The sequence below is a fragment of the Equus asinus genome, chromosome 13, assembly GCF_041296235.1.
Source record: "Equus asinus isolate D_3611 breed Donkey chromosome 13, EquAss-T2T_v2, whole genome shotgun sequence".
NCBI lineage: Eukaryota > Metazoa > Chordata > Mammalia > Perissodactyla > Equidae > Equus > Equus asinus.
In genome coordinates, this window is record NC_091802.1 from 4,165,962 (window position 1) to 4,183,969 (window position 18,008).

At 36.7% G+C, this 18,008-nt stretch overlaps 1 protein-coding gene across 36 annotated transcripts in view; it reads right to left on the reverse strand.

The window, feature by feature from the left end:
• Positions 1 to 18,008, reverse strand: part of NCOR1 (nuclear receptor corepressor 1) — a 154,709-nt gene that overhangs the window by 56,520 nt on the left and 80,181 nt on the right. For 33 of the 36 annotated variants that reach the window (XM_070481978.1, XM_070481982.1, XM_070481975.1 and 30 more), the window contains 5 exons: positions 15,084 to 15,301; positions 13,392 to 13,454; positions 11,407 to 11,546; positions 8,576 to 8,702; positions 807 to 1,359 (listed from right to left, as the gene is read on the reverse strand). In XM_070481978.1, the coding sequence (XP_070338079.1) occupies positions 807 to 1,359; positions 8,576 to 8,702; positions 11,407 to 11,546; positions 13,392 to 13,454; positions 15,084 to 15,301 (1,101 nt within the window). The remainder of the gene's footprint in view (positions 1 to 806; positions 1,360 to 8,575; positions 8,703 to 11,406; positions 11,547 to 13,391; positions 13,455 to 15,083; positions 15,302 to 18,008) is intronic. The other 3 variants (XM_044745502.2, XM_070481990.1, XM_044745498.2) reach the window with 1 other exon arrangement.

Genomic DNA, 18,008 nt, shown 5'->3' on the forward strand with positions numbered 1-18,008 from the left:
AGAATTTGCACCAATCTAACATTCTACTGTGATTCTAGGTGATTCCATTTCTTTCAAAGAAAAGGAAACATCCAGGAAATTAAACATATTAAATAAAATAGTATCTATCCCTGTAAAATATATATCTTTTTACTGTAATGTTTATAGAAACCATAAAGATATAATACATTTTATATTATTAATTTAATGACTAAAAGTACTTATAAATTAATTTGTATTACACCTAGTATTTTAAATTACAACGATGAATAATCTAAAATTTTAACTGATATAAAACAGTGATGATTATAATTACTATCAACCTGTATTTAAATTATGCTTTCTAAAATACTTTCAGAACACTTAACGTGTTTCTACTCTTAGCATTTTCTTGCGTCTAATACCCAGGTACAGTAGGCATTGCTATGGGGCCGTTTGGTCTTAGAACAAACAGAGCTAGAACCAAGGCCTCTTGCCTCCACCTTCATCATCACATCATATTGCTTCCATCACCAGGAACAGCAGTTATCTGTGGTTTAGTCCACAACTTTGTTAGCTGTAATCTCCTTTTTTGCTATCATATAGAATGTATGTAACAACTGATAGAGACAAAATTATAATCTTTTTCATTAAAAAATAATGATCACACAATTGCTCCTGGTTATTTAACAGATGAACAGCATCATAAGCCAATATTAAAAGCATACAGACAATCTTTAACTTTCCAATATTTACACAGGAGTAATCTCTGCAGCCAGCACCACTCTATGACTGAGTCAGCAACCGCGAGAGTAAGGAGCGAATAATACTTAAGGAACAAGTCTCACCTCTGCCTCTCTGGCTCTCCATCCACATCTTCATCAGCACTGCAGGTGGCACTGGAATCATTGTCTGACTGGGGCTCAGGCCTTTGGGTATTTATTTGCTGAGCCACCACCAAATCTTCATCTCCAGGCTCCGTCTTCTCACTGGCTCTCTCCAGGTCTCCTTCTTTGGTGTCACCTTCAACTTCAGCTGGACTGTTTTCTGGGACCCTCACTTCAATGTCTACGGAGTCTGCCTTGGTAGTTGGGGGGAGATCAAGAACAGAAGTCACTGCAGCACCGCACTCCTGACGTTCGACATCCATTGGCTCCGCTGTCTCAACAGTGCCACTGTCATTCACCTGGGTCTCCACACTTGCATTTTCAGCTGCTTGTGTACTTGGAACTGCTGAGGAGGGAGATGTACTGGGTGCAGTGTCAGTGGTGGACTCGAGCTCAGCCACAGGTTCAGTGTTTCCTCGAGAAGTTGCATTTTCAGTGCTATCTTCGCTGGGCTTGACAGCTTCAACTGGTGAAGGAGAAGGAGCACTTTCTGTATCAGAACTATTTTCAGCACCTTGAAGATAATGATACAGCATAAAAATCTGATAATGAACATTTCAGATTCAGGTGGTGACAGAAGCCATGCTTGAAAGTAGTTGTTTAGGATGAACTATACTCCTTTGACGACCTCATTGAAGTATTACAGCCATTGGGAAAGCTAAAGTTTTTTACAGAGTATGAAAGAAAAGACCAAAATATCTTGGCCTTCTGCAATTGAAAGCATAAAAGCTTTTAATGTCTAAAAATAATTTATATGAAATTTGAAAAATGAAGAAAGATGGAAAAACAAAACTAAACAAAAACCATTCCCATAAATGGTAACATTCTGGTTTATTTCCACCAGCCTGTTTCTCTGCTTTTCTTTTCACCCAGGAGAGCTAACACTCTAGAACAGCACCGTCCAATAGGAACATAACACAAGTTACATCTGTAATTTTAATGTTTCTGTTGGCCATATTAAAAAAGGTAAACAGAGATAGGTAAAATTAATTTCAATAATACATTTAATTTAACCTAATGTGTCCAAAATATTATCATTTTAACATGTAATCAATATAGAAAACTGGTAATAAGACCTTTTACCTTTTTTGGCACCAAGTCTTCAAAATGTGATTATATTTCACATTTTCAGCACATCTCAATTTAGACTAGTCACAGTTCAAAAGCTCAATAGCCACATGTGTCTAGTGGCTACCAGATGGGACAGAAAAGCTCCAGAATGACATTATGCAGATTTTTATTGTGATGTTATAACACTGGTCTTGCCCTATAATGTTTGTATCATTTTATAAATATACTTTTAATGCTTTGATATCTTTACCTAGATATCTCAGAGGAATCACAATTCAGTATGTGTAACACTGGACTTGTTCTCAACACTCCCAAATCAAGTTCTTTCCTACTGTTTACTATCCAATTAAACAAACCAGAAACCTGAGAGGCATCTTTTAAACACTCCTCTCATTTATCCCCATATCTTATGTAGACAAGTCTCATAGATTTTTCTCTCTAAAAATATCCCTTGAATCCATCCACTTCTGTTCAACTTCACACCTGGCACTCTAGTCCCAGAACGACTCTTCTCATATTTTACCTCAGACCATTCTCTACAACAATTCCAGAGTGAGCTTTTTAAAAGTCAAATCTTACCAAACTCACTCATACTCTCTCCCTCCCTCTTAACCCATTTCAAGGAACCTCATTACTCTTAGGATAAAGTTCCAAAATTCCGAGTACGGCCTTGTTACAATGCCCAAGCTGGTGGACCTCTGCCAGCCCTTCCAGCTTTATCTTGCACCCTGTATTCTCTCTGTATTCCATTATCACCGGCTTTCTTTCAGTTTTGTGAATGCCCCATCGTCTTCTACCACAGACTTCATACATGCCATTCACTCTTACTGAAAGGCTCTTTCACCTACTTTTCCTTGGATATTAGATCAAATACCACATGCTTAAAAAAGCCCTCTTTCATTTCCTTAACGAAGTTAAATTTTGCTACCTTGGCTCTTACAGCACGTGTACTGGTTACAGTTACAACTTTACATTTATTCACAATTAGCTGTTGCTTCCACTAGGCTGTGAACAGCATAAGGGCAGGAAGCATACATCTCCCTATCATTTAAGTCCTAGTGACAGGCACTGTGCCTGGTACACAGCAGACTCAAACATTTGTTGAAGTGTAAAGTGATTGAATGGTTGTGAAGATGTCTTAAATTTACTTCATTTTTCTTCTATTATCGGATCCTTGGGCTACTTCCAATTTGGCACTGATACAAATAGCATACAGAGATGTTCACTGTAGCATTAAGTTTTTAGATTATTTTCCTAAAATAGACTATGAGACGATGTGAAAATTTAAATCTCCCTAAGATTAATATATATACCTCCAATGAGAATCCCTATGGTTTATAAGAAAAATTTCCTAAATGAGATAAACCAATTTATAGTTTACATGTAAGAATAAGTCCCTGAAAAAATCCAAAAGAATAATGAAAAGTACTAGAGTGAGAGAGATTTGCCTCTCCAGATATTTCAAGTTACTGTAAAGCCAATGTATTTACATGTTTGGAACTGCCACATTGATAGACAAAATCAGTGAGTGGTACAGAAGACACTGTCTAGGAGTAGATCCTAAAGTACATGGTAAATTAATATATATAAAAGGTGATATTTTAAGTCATTGGGTAAAGGATGATTTATTTAATAAACTAGCTATCTCAAAGTTGGCTCTTTGTCTGGAAGGAAAATGTGGACCCTGTCTTACACTATACAGAAAAATGATTTCAAATGGAATAAAGATTATCAAAACTTTTAGAAGATAATTTAAGATACGTATAACCCTCAGGAGGTATGCAGAAATATCTTACGCAAAATAGGAAACTCTGAAGGTATAAACATATCATTTACATAGGAAACAATAAAATAAAAACTTAAATGACCATATGGGAAAAAATATTTTTAATGCATGACCTAATATTTCAAAACTCTACAAATTCATTCTTTCATTCATGCAAATATGTACCAAATGCCTACTGTGAGGGCAGTTGTTTGAGGTACTGGTGACATAATGAAAAACCTACGTTCGAATGGAGCTGACATTCTAGTGTGAAACACACAATGAACAATAAATACATGATATATCAGGTGGTAATAAGTGCAGCAAATAAATAACAAAACTGGGTAACCCGTGGGTAAGAGGTTACTGTACAGGTAAGGTGACATTTCAGCAGAGGCCTGGAGGAAACAAGAGAATGAGCCACAGGCACATCTTGGGGAAGAGCATTCCAGGCAGAGGGACTGGAAAGTGCAAAAGCCCTGCAGTGGAGTTGCTTTGCTTGGAAACAGCAAAGAGGACAGAGTGGTTAGAACAGAGTGAGGAATCACCTCACACCTGTTAGAATGGCCACTATCAGAAAGACAAGAAATAACAAGTGTCTGCAAGAATGTGGAGAAAAGGGAACCCTTGTACACTGCCGGTGGGAATGTAAACTGGTGCATCCATTATGGAAAACAGTATGGAGTTTCCTCAAAAATTAGAAATAGAACTACCATATGATCCAGCAATTCGACTTCTGGGTATTTATCTGAAGGAAACTTCTGGGTATTTATCCAAAGGAAACAAAAACACTAACTGGAAAAGATATCTGCACCCCCATATTCACTGTAGCCATTCACTTGGCTGCTATTTACAATAGCCAAGACATGGAAGCAACTTAAGTGTCCACTGATGGATGAATGGATAAAGAAACTGTGGTAGGTGTGTGTGTGTGTGTGTATAAAAAATGAATACATATATGAAAATGAAGTACTATTCAGTCTTGAAAAAGAAGAAAATCTTGCCATTTGCAACAACATGGATGGACTTTGGGGACATTATGCTAAGTGAAATAAGTCAGACAGAGAAGGACAAATATTATATGATTTCACTTAGATGTGGAATCTAAAACAATAACAACAAAAAAACAAACACACAGATACAGAGAACAGATTGGTGGTTGCCAGAGGCAGGAGGTAGGAAGTGGGCCAAATGGGTGAAGTTGGTCAAAAGATACAACAATCCAGTTATAAAATAAATAAGTCCTGGGGATGTAACGTATAGCAGGATGACTATGGTTAAAAATACTGTATTGTATACTTCAAAGTTGCTAAAAGAGTAGATCTTAAAAATTCTCATCACAAGAATTATAACTATATATGGGGTGAAGGATGTTAAGTAGACTTAGTATGCAAAATTATCATTTTGCAAAACATACAAATATTATGTTGTTTATCTGAAACTAATATAATTATATCTCAATTAACAACAACAAAAAGGAATAGAGTGAGCAAACAGAAAAGTGGTTGGCTTTTCTGCAATGGAGAACTGCAATGGAGACGACAGTGGCTCAGAACCAGTGTAGCAGCAATGGAGGTAGGGAGATGAGACAAGATTCTAAATAGTGCATCCAAAGAAAGTCGACAACAATGGCTCATGGATCACATGTTGGGTACGAGAGAGAGTTACAAAAGTATCATTTACTGACCCAGGGAATGACTGAAGGGAAAAGTAGGTCCCAGTGGTGGGGAAACCAAAGTTTACTTTGGATGTTAAGTCTGCGATGGCTCTTAGGCATCCAAATGGAAATGCTGAGCATGCAGTTAGATATATAAGCCTGGAGTTCAGATGAGAGTTCAAGTCTCAAAAATAAAAACAAAATCAAAACAAAAGACAAAGACTCAGAACAGTACCTCACATATAGTAAGGTCTTAATATATGGTAGCAATTGCTGTTAGTGAAAGATGCTACCAAAGTGTTGAAAGACTAACAAAAAGACTGACTCCATTTTCATTTCTATTCATACAATGATGGAAAACCCCCAATCCAAGGGCAAATTAAGTCATTTATCTCCAAAACACTGGAAGACATGTTAGTGATTATCCAGCAGCAGATATCATTTGATAAATATACCTTTTCAACTATTTTCTTCCTCCAAGCCACAAAAGAGTAGGAATATTTCCAAGGCATAATGCTTCACCAAGCACCAGCCAAACCATGAGTGTCTTTTTTTCTTTTCCCTAAAAAAAAAAAACACCTCAAAAAATTATTTAGGGGGCCGGCCCTGTGGCTGAGTGGTTAAGTTTGTGTGCTCCGCTGCGGCAGCCCAGGGTTTCGCCAGTTCGGATTCTGGGCGCAGACATGGCACCGCTCCTCAGGCCGCGCTGAGGTGGTGTCCCACATGCCACAACTAGAAGGACCTGCAACTAAGATATACAACTATGTACGGGGTGATTTGGGGACATAAAGCAGGAAAAAAAAAAGTCTAAAAGAATGATTTAGAACAAGAGAACAAGAATAAATCCAAATTTTGGTGAAGTTTCAGTCTTTCTGATTTAAGTCTCCTAACTGTGAAAGATATTCACACAGTCAGATGTGTCTTTTAGGACAGAAGGCACAGGGACTTCAGCAGGTGTCTTCATTCTCCCACGGGGAAGAGCCTTGCCACACAATAAACAGGGATTCTTGAGTGTCTCCTTAAACTTAGTAATCAGCATGAAATCACAGGTCATGTAAACTAGATTACTTTCTTTTTCTTTGACACTTTCCAAATGAAGTTGAGTCAAAAGGAAATGGAGATCCCTAATGGCAAGTTCATTTCCTATTAATAGGAAACTATTCTAGACACAACACAAGCATATGTATGAATGGGCATGATGTGATAATGCCACCCTACACTTGATCAGACAGAAACATTACTTTAATACCTCATTCTACCTTAATAACCTTATTTATAAGCTTATTTGAAAAAAGCTTCACAATAAGACAAAGTTAACAAGAAGAAAGCCGAGGGACAAAGCCAGGTTTGGTGTTTGGTTTTGACACTGTTAGCCTGGGGACAGAGAGGTTTCTCTATTCTAAAATAAACATATTTATGATAGTTAGGCTCGGGCTTTGTTATGGACTGAATTGTGTCCTCCCCAAAATTTGTATTTTGAAGCCCTAATCCCTAATGTGACAGTACTTGAAGACAGTGCCTTTCAGAAGGTAATCAAGGCTAAATGAGATCATAAAGATGGGGCCCTAATCCAATAGGATTGGTGTCCTTATAATAAGAGAAAGAGACACCAGGAACACATGTACACAGAGGGAAGGCCATGTGAGGACAAAAATGAGAAGGTGAGGGGCCAGCCTGGTGGCACAGGAGTTAAGTGCACACGTTCTGCTTTGGCAGCCCGGGGTTCGCCAGTTCGGATCCCGGGTGCGGACATGGCACCACTTGGCAAAAGACATGCTGTGGTAGGCGTCCCATATATAAAGGAGAGGAAGATGGGCATGGATGTTAGCTCAGGGCCAGTCTTCCACAGTGAAAAGAGGAGGATTGGCAGCAGTTAGCTCAGGGCTAATCTTCCTCAAAAAAAAAAAAAGATAAGGTGACCATCTGCAAGCCAGAAAGAGAAGTTCATCAGAAACCAACCCTGTCAAGCACCTTGATCTTGGACTTCCAGCCTCCAGAACTGTGAGAAAATAAATTTCTGTTATTTAAGCCGCCCAGTCTGTGATATTCTCTTATGGCAGCCCAAGCAGACTCATACATAATACAGGCTTCATGTACATCTATAACCCAAGGATACTAGCTACCAGCCGCAAACCTACTAAAATTTACAAACTCTGATGACTTATCTAGAAGTACCATCAACACGCCCTCCTGCCTTCAGCTGTTTGCAACACTCTCATATTACCCAGGGGGAGTTTGCCCCCATGTTCTCTTTACTCTCATTTTTCACAAAAGCTCACAGAAAAAAGTTTACCTACTGTTGAAAGCCAAAACACATTTCAAGTCAAATTTCAAGTTTAAAAGCCAATAACAACTTATAGAAAAAAATTAAACAAAATCTAATATTTCTAAAACTCCTAGAAGGTGTAGAACTTCCTAAGCTTAAAATACAAGAGCCTACATAGGAAAATGAAAATAGCTCTAATTACATACAAAGTTTAAACTCTGGTAATTTAAAGATAAAACAAAAAGCAAAGGAGATGAAAAAAATATCTGAATATACAAAACATGAACATATTTAAGATATAATACATAAAGAGCTACTAAAATCATTGTGAAAATCCCCACTTCACGTGCAGTAAATTTACAAAAGAAATCCACAGAAACTTTAATAGTAAGGTAACTTAAAATAAATTAGGTACCTTTTTTTTCTTTAGCAAAAACTCAAGAAAATATTTACTTTTTTAGGAAGCTGTCATTAATCTGTTCAAGTGACAAAAAGGATTTTATTTTTTTTCTTAAGTTCCTTGGGTTGACCTGTTTTCCTCACCAGGTCCTCTAGGGTCATTAATTCTTTTTACATGAAAATGTAAATATGACATATGTAAGCCTTTGTAAAAACTGAAATAAATCAAACTCAATGAAATCAAACAAAGTGGCAAATGTAATTGATGATACCAAATGAACAAATAAATGTAGCAGCAATATAGACATATAATTGATGCTGGCACTTAGTGCCTAAAGTGAGACTGCCATCGTCAAGATCTTGTGGTTGTGGCAACTGGACTGCCTCAGGTGCGACATGAACAAACATTTATTGACTGATTGAATAAACACATTGCATTCAAGTTTAAAGTCTCTATGCCATGAAAATACCAATAAACTATTTCTTTAATGAAGCAACTCCCAGTCAAATAAGCTAAAAATTACATATTTGGGCTAGCAGAAGTCACAATTAAATTTAAGATATGGAGATACCTTCACTGTCTTCTGGATTTTCTTCTTCATTGGAAGCTTCAATATCTTCATCCTCCTGAGCAGAAACAGTGGAAGCTACACTTTCACATTGAGACACATCTCGCTCTTCACGAGGCTTTCTTGAAGTCTAAAGGAGTAAAAAATACTATTTATGATTTAAATAACTAAAAGGAAAGAAACAAACCTTTTCATATCTGAAATAACACAGAACACTGATACGCACACACATACTAAACAAGAAAGCTGCGTGTTTGGCAACTGTTCTGGTTAAAATGCAGTTATCTCTAGGTTACCACTCACTGGCCCTTGCATGTGGATGGATCGCTTTCACTAAACTCATCGAAAGGCACATCTCTGTTCAATGCCTCTTAGAGCCTATATTTCACCAAACTTCAGCCGGCAGTCTCTCCCAGGAAGATTTCTCATAGAGAGGAAAATAAATTATTACTACCCCAACTGCTAAAAATTACCAATATTCTTCTTCTTTTCCTTAGTTTTTCTTAGTTACAACACTATTAAAAAGTATGCAAGAACCTAAAGAGCTTTTGTTCATGAGTTTTATATATATAGATAGATATTTACTCTATCAGAAAATTACTGTATCATTTTAATTATTAATTCATTTAAAATAACAATAAACCCATTAGATATCAACAAAAGAACGTATTTTTTAATAAAAAATAACTACTTTCCAAAACAAAAAAATAACAGTGAAATAGCACTGTTTTATGTTTTTGTAAATCTCTTTAATGTCTGCCTTGATAAAAAATAGCACACACCTCTGGGGCCGGCCTCGTGGCCTAGTGGTTAAGTTCACACGCTCTGCTTTGGTGGCCCAGGATTTCACCAGTTCGGATCCTGGGAACAGACCTACCACCACTCATCAAGCCATGCTTAGGCAGTGTCCCACATAGCACAACTAAAAGGATCTACAACTAGAATATCCAACTATGTACTGGGGGACTTTGGAGAGAAGAAGGAAAAAAAAATATTGGCAACAGATGTTAGCTCAGGTGCCAATCTTTAAAAAAAAAGACAAAAACAGCACACTTCTAAATGTGCTTCTACATGTAATCTAATCTATGGAGATAATACTGTACTGGTTGAAGTATACGGAAAAAATGTGGTCTCACAGAGACATGTAGTTGGAAAAGAGAAGTATATTTTAACAGTCTTTTCAGATGACTGTGGATATTATTCTTTGATACCAAAACTCAGCAAATAGCCATTTCTTAAAGGTTAGTTGCAATGGGAAATCTGAAACCCTATCAATAAATTTCTTGTACTCTATTAAAATCCATTCGTCTATCTTACACTTTATTATTTAAAAAACATATTAAAAAACACTTCCTGAATATTTTATCCATCTTGATATCCATTGTGACATCATGAATTTGTCATTTGAAAAATACTGAGCTATACAGATTTTTAAAATTTGGATATATTTCATTATATAATACATCAAATTAGCACATTAGTTATTATTACCACTGATCTCATCAAAAAAGTCTTTTGAGTTTTGAGAAGATGCTAAGCTCATGATAAGGAATACACATTTTTCAAAATTCTAATTTTTGCTTGAAAGCTCAAAATTTCAAAGTAGTAACAATACTACTGGTTGTTTTCTTCGAAAGACAGACTCGTTCATTTTCAAGAAAATGTCTGCCAAATATCCAAATCTGAAAAACCATAGTTTGTCTGTCTGTCATCCTTTCAATTAAAAAAGATATTCCATGAAAAAGGGGAGGCTGGTTAAGCTTTGGAACTCCAACAACTGCAAAAGTACTTTTCCTTGAGAGAAGCGTCGTACATTGGTATAGAGCAGAAGGGCTTTATGCACACTTCCCATTTATCACAGACATGTACTCAAGGGTCAAGATATAGGAAAGCTAATTTTTTTTTTAAAGATTTTATTTTTCCTTCTTCTCCCCAAAGCCCCCTGGTACGTAGTTGTATATTTTTAGTTGTGGGTCCTTCTACTTGTGGCATATGGGATGCGGCCTCAGCATGGCTTGATGAGTGGTACTAGGTCCACCCCCAGGAACCAAAAAGGCGAAACCCTGGGGTGCCGAAGCAGAGCGCGTGAACTTAACCACTTGGCCACAGGGCCAGCCCCTAGGAAAACTAATTTCTATTGCTTCATCAAAGACTTAAGAGTTTAAGTGAAACTGGTATTTTTTTTTAATGCAAATGCTTGGAGATGAAGAATTCATTGAGTACTTAGCACAGTGGTACCCTGCCACCATTCATGCTAAGGCACCAGCATTCTCACTCACTACAATTGTTTTGTGACATCATTGATGCAAATGCCAATACAGTAGAAAAAAGTAAATAACATCTTAATATTTCTATGAAAATAGTTTTGACCTCACAGAACCATCAAAGAGCTCTCTGGACTTTGAGAATATTGGAATCTCCTGGTTAAGGAATTTTCAATAATCTTATACTTTCTGGTTTTTAGTATTTATCTCATGGAATCTTTCTTGCTGAGAAAATGTTTTCTAATATGCCAGATCAACTCATTCAACACTGTTAAGAGAACTACAACTAAATCTTTCAATTCTAACTTCAAAATGCTTATATTTTTCAAATTTAGTCTACAGTAATTCGAATGTACTGAATTCCCATTTCTACTAACAGAAATTTTATTCCTTGGGCAGTAAATAGAGAAATAGTCAAGTTGTACCAAGAAACTAGCATATCCTTTATATGTAAATACAATAAATAAAACTATAAGATACAAAAAAGTTTCTCTCAAAACCAATCTTTGAACCTCAAAAAAAAACTAAAGAAACAGTAAGTAAAAGATTCACCACCCCTAATATACTCACTTTCTGTTTATGCTGCTGCAAGAGGTTGTCAAGATTGTGTCGTCTTTTATAGTTAAAATAGAAGTTTTTACACTGAGCTTCACTTTTAGTTCCCACCATCTTGGCAATTGCTGCCCAGTTACGACCATGTTCTACTAGACCTATATTTTAAAAACAGACCAAACATTAACTGAACAGTCACCTGATAAAGCAAACAAGAGAAATAATAAAATCAACTTAATCACTGAATTCACAATTACTAACACTAAAAGTGTGCTTTCAATTATTGCTTGATATACTTCAATACTTATTGAAATATGTATTGCCACAAAACTCACTGAGAGCTCTATTTTTCCACCCAAATTTAAAACATGCTCATTAATGGAAGGGCTCAACCTTATCCTTGTTAAGAATCTCCCAGAGGGCTAGGACAATGGTTGGATACATAGCAACAGCTCAAACACTTGTAAACTGAATAAGTCCTTCTAAATCTTTGGAAACAGTATATCAATATAAAGTTAATAAGGTAATCAAATATAAATGATTAACACAAAGCAAAAATATATAAAGACTCCATTTATAATCAGCATGTCTTGAGTTCATTCACAATCAAGGAACGCCTTGAAAAAAATTAACCAGTTTAAAAAAAAATCTGTTGTAATGCAATGCATCACAGAAACCTATGCAATCTGACACTTCTTTAATCAAATAATACATGCATGCACACATCTACACACATACACATATGTGCAAGGAATATGGGTATATAAATGCATATATACATAGAGCTATACAGAGATATAATTTAGATACAGGTGTATTCGAGAAGGAATTTCTAGTACAAATTTAACGACAGGAAAACATGTTTTTCAATGTTAATAGAACTAGCTTCCTTAATAATGGTAATCGGAAGATTACTTCCAAATCCTGTGTGATATATGAACAAGAGATGAAAAGAGCGGTGACTAAATACTAATATGTAGGTATACTTACCTGAAAAAGATCACTCTATGATATAGCTAATATCTACTTGATGATCAGATGAGAATAAATGTGAATCTTTTAAAAAGTTATACATGTAATTATGACAAATCACAAATTTGCTAATCATGGCAAATAAACCTGAAATAAAAATATTTTGAAGGCTAAACACTTTCAACTGCTACATTTTTGGTAAAACTGGTGTATATGGTTCTTAAATGTATCACTCATTATCAGCTAAACAGAAAATAAATCTGAAATGTGTCACTAAAATGTCAAGCTATTTACAATAATTTCTCTTTAGAACTACAAGGTAAATACTTAATTCCCAAAACCATTAGTTAATCCTTCTCAAAATTATTTTATTTAAAAAATAAATTATTTTTTATTTATAAACCAATTATTTATCCTATTAGAAATTTTAGTTCAATTTCAAATTATACTATATTAACAAGCAACAACAGAAAAATATAAAATCCATAATGTTCCAGAGTAAGATCAAGGCCATTGAGACAGACAGGGCTCAAATCTTTGACTATCTGGCTACAAAGTTCATGTTCTCTCCTTTGAATTGCAGTGCAATTTCTTAATAGTTTATAATCAAATACCTTACCAAATGCAAACTGAGAAAGTATTTACCATTCTATTAAATGCAACTTTTAAGTAATAGAAATATGGGCTTTTTATATCGAAATACCTTCCAAAAGAATTTTACTAACATTTAATCATAACTATTCTGGAAAAGTGAAAATCGCCTACTTCTAATAAAATGACATTCAAAATAAAACTGTGGAGAGAATCTTAAAACCATGAAAAGACGACTTCCTAAACAAGGAACACAGGGGTACCTTATTGGGTACCACATCAAAAAGAACTCTTAAGTTTACCTCTAAATTCTATTTACCATTGTCGAAGAACTTTCTTTTCTTTCAATTAAAAGAAATTTAATTCCATTTCACTCATCACTAACAACCTTAAAAAAGAAAGAAAACAAAAACAAAAAAACCTGAACTACTATCATTTACCTTTTTTAGCAACTTCCATTTCTTCTTCTGTCCATCGAGAGGTTTCTACAGGCTCTGTAGAAACTGAAAGAGAGAGAGAGAACCCAGCAACGCACAGAAAAATTAGGTTAAATCCTTCATTCGCAGTTTATACGGCACCAACCCATTTAATAACTCTAACCTATTTCTCTGACATAAAGTCTGTCTAAAGCATTAGATTAAAGAAATTACAACAATAGGATGGTATCAGCCTCTCCCCGATAAACTAGAGGGGAAAATTTAACACTTCTCAGTGTTATGGTCTTTCTGTCAAGTTCCAGCCACATCACGTTTGAACACTGTTAGTCTATTTTCTAAGAAGTCCCACAGCACCTTGGTACCTTCCACTTACCAGATCTCCATCCCTCCTCTCCTGAAGTGTCAAAGGAAGAAACCACCCTCCCTCTTCCCGCCAGGCACAGTTCTGTCCTGTTCTCTACAGCTCCATATCCTCCTAGCTCCTGGAGGCCCTTATGTTCATCTTCAGTGCCCGACATCTAGTAAACACAGATGGATCACGAACTGAACACTTTCTCTTTTACTTTAGAAAGGAAATTGAGACTATAAGGCCTGAAATGAGCTCCTGCTATATTCCTTTTCTTAACTAATAGCACTGCCATCCACCCAGTCACTCAAATTATTAACAAGATCCTCAGACTACTTCTGAATCCGTCAACTAATTTTTGAATCCTTCTTCCCATTTACCACTTACATCCAATGACGCGAGTCAATTCTAATCTTCTGAATCCATTCTCTCCTTGCGTGGGCCACTGCTTGCTTAAAGATGCCCTTCTAACTGCCTCCAGCCCTTACTCTCTCTAACTTGTCCTCCACAACTATCACCAAAATTATCTTTCTAAAACACCAATCTAATCATAGCACTCCTCTATTTAAAAATCTTCATAAGCTCCTCACTCTGTTAAGTAAAGTAGGATATAGTTCAAACAAGGTCCATCATCATCTGCCCCCCCATCTACTTGTCTAGCTATTTCCCTCACATCATTCTTGCCATTCCCAGAGCTTGCACTTTCTTTCATAGTTCATGTTATGGCAAACTTGGTACCACTGAACCACCAATGGTGGTACTCATCATTGACATAATCCCTTTATAAACGAATGAGACAATACTTAGTGAGAGAAAAATGCTTGGACACCTAGACCCGATATTCCCTTGTCTAAGAATTTATTCCTATGAAAAATAATTTAACAGAAAGAAAATGCTATGTGAATAAAGATTCTTTTTTTTATTACAGTGCTATCTAGATTTGTTTAAAAGCGGGGGAAGGGATAGCCTAATCATTCAGCTATAGGGAATGGTTCAAGAAATTATGCCTCAGGGAACACAATACCAACATTTCACAGTTATCAAAAAGTAAAAATTAGAAACGAGAAAATATTCCTGATACATGCCAAGTTAAAACATCAGAAAACAAAGTGGCACACACACTAGGATTACAACTAAGTAAAAAGAAAAACAGCTGTATTAGCACAACAAGACTGGGGCTGATGTTCTTTTTCCAAAGATTTTGAAATTAAAGTTTAAAAATTTTAAAGACCAGACTTTCAGATTATTTCTAGGTTGTCAGTATCAGAGGTCCCTCCTGCCCCACCCTAGCACTGAAACGGAATCCCAAACAAAATGATGGCCTGTCCACTCCAATCACATCCACTCACTGGGTTCTGGTGGCGGTGGCAGAGGTGGTGGGGGCTCCTCAGTGGCCGCTGCAGCTGCAGCACTGGCAGCCGCGGCTTCATTTGTCATAGACCTGGTGATCCGGCCCTTCCGGCGGCCCTGACTATTGGCAGTTTTTCGCCCCCGGGGTGTGGCCTGTTCTCTCTCCTCAGTTTCCTCTGCTGTACTTTCTGTCTTGTCCCTTTCCTTGGTATTTTCTCTGAGAACAAAAGCAAATGAAAATTTTGTGTGATTTAAAAGTATACACATATCAAAAAAGATTATAGCTTTGAAAATTCTTTAAATAGAAGTTGAACAAAACTGCCCAATCTCTCAGTTACTTAAAACAAACTTTATGAAAAATTCTGTCATGCTCCGATTTTAAAGAGGATTTGACTGGCTGAAATTAACATATGTCACAAAGGCCTGTTTTATTCGTTAATGGACTTCAAATTTAAACACATTTCAAATCCCCTGACTTGGAGATTTACGAGAACTCTCTATGAGAAAGCACTGAATGGCAGCAGGAAAGCCCCTAGACCAGCAATCCAGAGGCAGAGGGGTACACCAAAAGGCAGGAGTCCTGGATTTCTTGCCTTTGCTCCCACATAAGTTTTCTCCTCTGTAAAACAAAGAAGCTGAAACAGATGCTGTCCATGACAGATGCCCTTTCTGTAGTAATCACCTACAACATTGTTTTATTAAACCAGGCTCAATATTCTCAATCACCTCCAGTATTAATAATGTGCAAACAGGGCAGTATTGCCTAGTGGTTAGCAGAACGGCCTCTGGAGCCAGGCTGTCTGGGTTCATACCAGAGCTCTGTGATTTACTAGCCAAGTGATAACCTTGGACAAGCTCTCTCACCTCTACCTCAGTTTTTCTCATCTGGAAAATGAGGATAATAATAGTGTATTTCATAGGGCCGTCGCGAGGACAAAAGAGTTAACTTATGTAAAATGTTCAGAACAGTGTCTGGAACATATTAAGTATCATACACATTTGCTATCATTAAGGCTAAACCTCCATGCTATAAAGTACTTATCATAGTCTCAAGCACTTAGGGAAAACTATCAATAAATGGTCATTACTATTAATAGCAATAGTACCACATCTTATCTGGAAGACTATTCTCTGTACTACTTAACTCCCAGAGTTGTAATATTTAAAAATAAGGTGCTTAATGTACATTTTTGCAAATGAATGGATAGATAGCAATACTCAAAGACTCAACTATTTTTGCATAATGCAAGGTGTTGATTTTTTTTCAAATTTTATCTACTTCAAGTAAAGACCTGTTGTGGCTTATCAAGTTATAGTTTTTTTTTTCCAAAGTTAAAAAATGCTTCAAGAATAATTCTTTCCCTTTCAGTTATAAATTACCCTTAAGTTACCATGTATCTCTCTTCCTTCACGTCTTTATCCCCTTACCAATCTGACTACTACTACAGCCTCCTATTAAAGATGTTTTGCCAAAAGTCACCAATGACTTACAAACTGCAAAATCAAATGACCTTTTCTCAATTTGCGTCACGTTACTCTTTCTGCTACAACTGACACTGTGACAATTCTTTTCATATCCATCTCAACTAAGCTTTTAGGACTTCACATTTCCTTAATATACCTACTGCTATTCGGGTTCTCCTTCTGGGGATTGCCTTTTTCCTCTCAATCCTTTAATATAGGGATTTCCCAAGGCTTACTCTGGCCTTAAAGCTCTGTGAGGTTACCCATTCACATCAATTCTACTGGAAAGACTCCCAATCTATATCTTGTCTTTTTTTTTTTTTAAAGATTGGCCATGAGCTAACATCTGTTGCCAATCTTCCTCTTTTTTCCCTCCCCAAAGCCCCCCAGTACATAGTTGCATATCCTAGTTATAGATTCTTCTAGTTCCTCTATGTGGGACGCCGCCTCAGCATGGCCTGATGAGCAGTGCTAGGTCCGTGCCCAGGATCTGAACCCACTAACCCTAGGCAGCCGAAGCGGAGCAGATTAACTTAACCACTTGGCCATGGGGCCAACCCCCCAATCTATGTCTTTAGACGTGTACCCCATCTCCTAAATCTCCTAAGATCCAAACTTGTCTTCCCAATTACCAGCTGAAATTACCACTTGGATTTCCCATCTATACAACTCAACATATCCCAAAATATGCTCATCCTCACTACCCTGCTTCTTGCTCGACCTCATTCTCTAATTTCTTGTTAACAGTATCACCATGTTCATAATTACTCAGGATTACAAATTTGACATCATCTTTAGCTCTTCCCTTTTTTATTCATTTCCTATATGTGATCTAATGCCAAGTTTTGGTTATTTCATCTCGGTAATATTTCTCCGACTACTTCTACCATCTCTACTTCTACTACCACTGTATTTATTCAGCGCCTTAGTACTCCAATCCCAGTCTTTTATAGCAGCCTCCTTGACTCTTATATCTCGATATAAGATACTGCCAGTGGATCAATATTCTAGCAGAAGCTCTTTGGCAATAAAACATTCCATTCATTCCCCACCTATTCCAAACAGACCCATACAGCCTCCTGAATGATGTCTACATGTTAGCTTTCATTAAGGCTTTATATAATCTAACCTCAGTCCACCTTCCACTTTTCTTCTGGCCCTCTAAGTTCTAGTCTAAAGAAACCATTATCTGCCCTTTCTCCAAGCAGCATGTCCATTCATGCTCTTGCCTCTATTCTATCCACATTAACCACTGGCTCCTGCATACAGTCCTCTAAACTATCCAGAAAGAAGTAAACCTCAAACTCTTCTCAATCACTCTGCTCATTTCTTCCAGGCTCTTTTCTTTTTCTTAAATACTACTTGTATCTTGCCTAATTTTACCCTACTAGATCATAAACTACCTGGGAATAGTACATATCTCATGTATTTTTGCATCCTCCATAAGACCCAGCTCACAT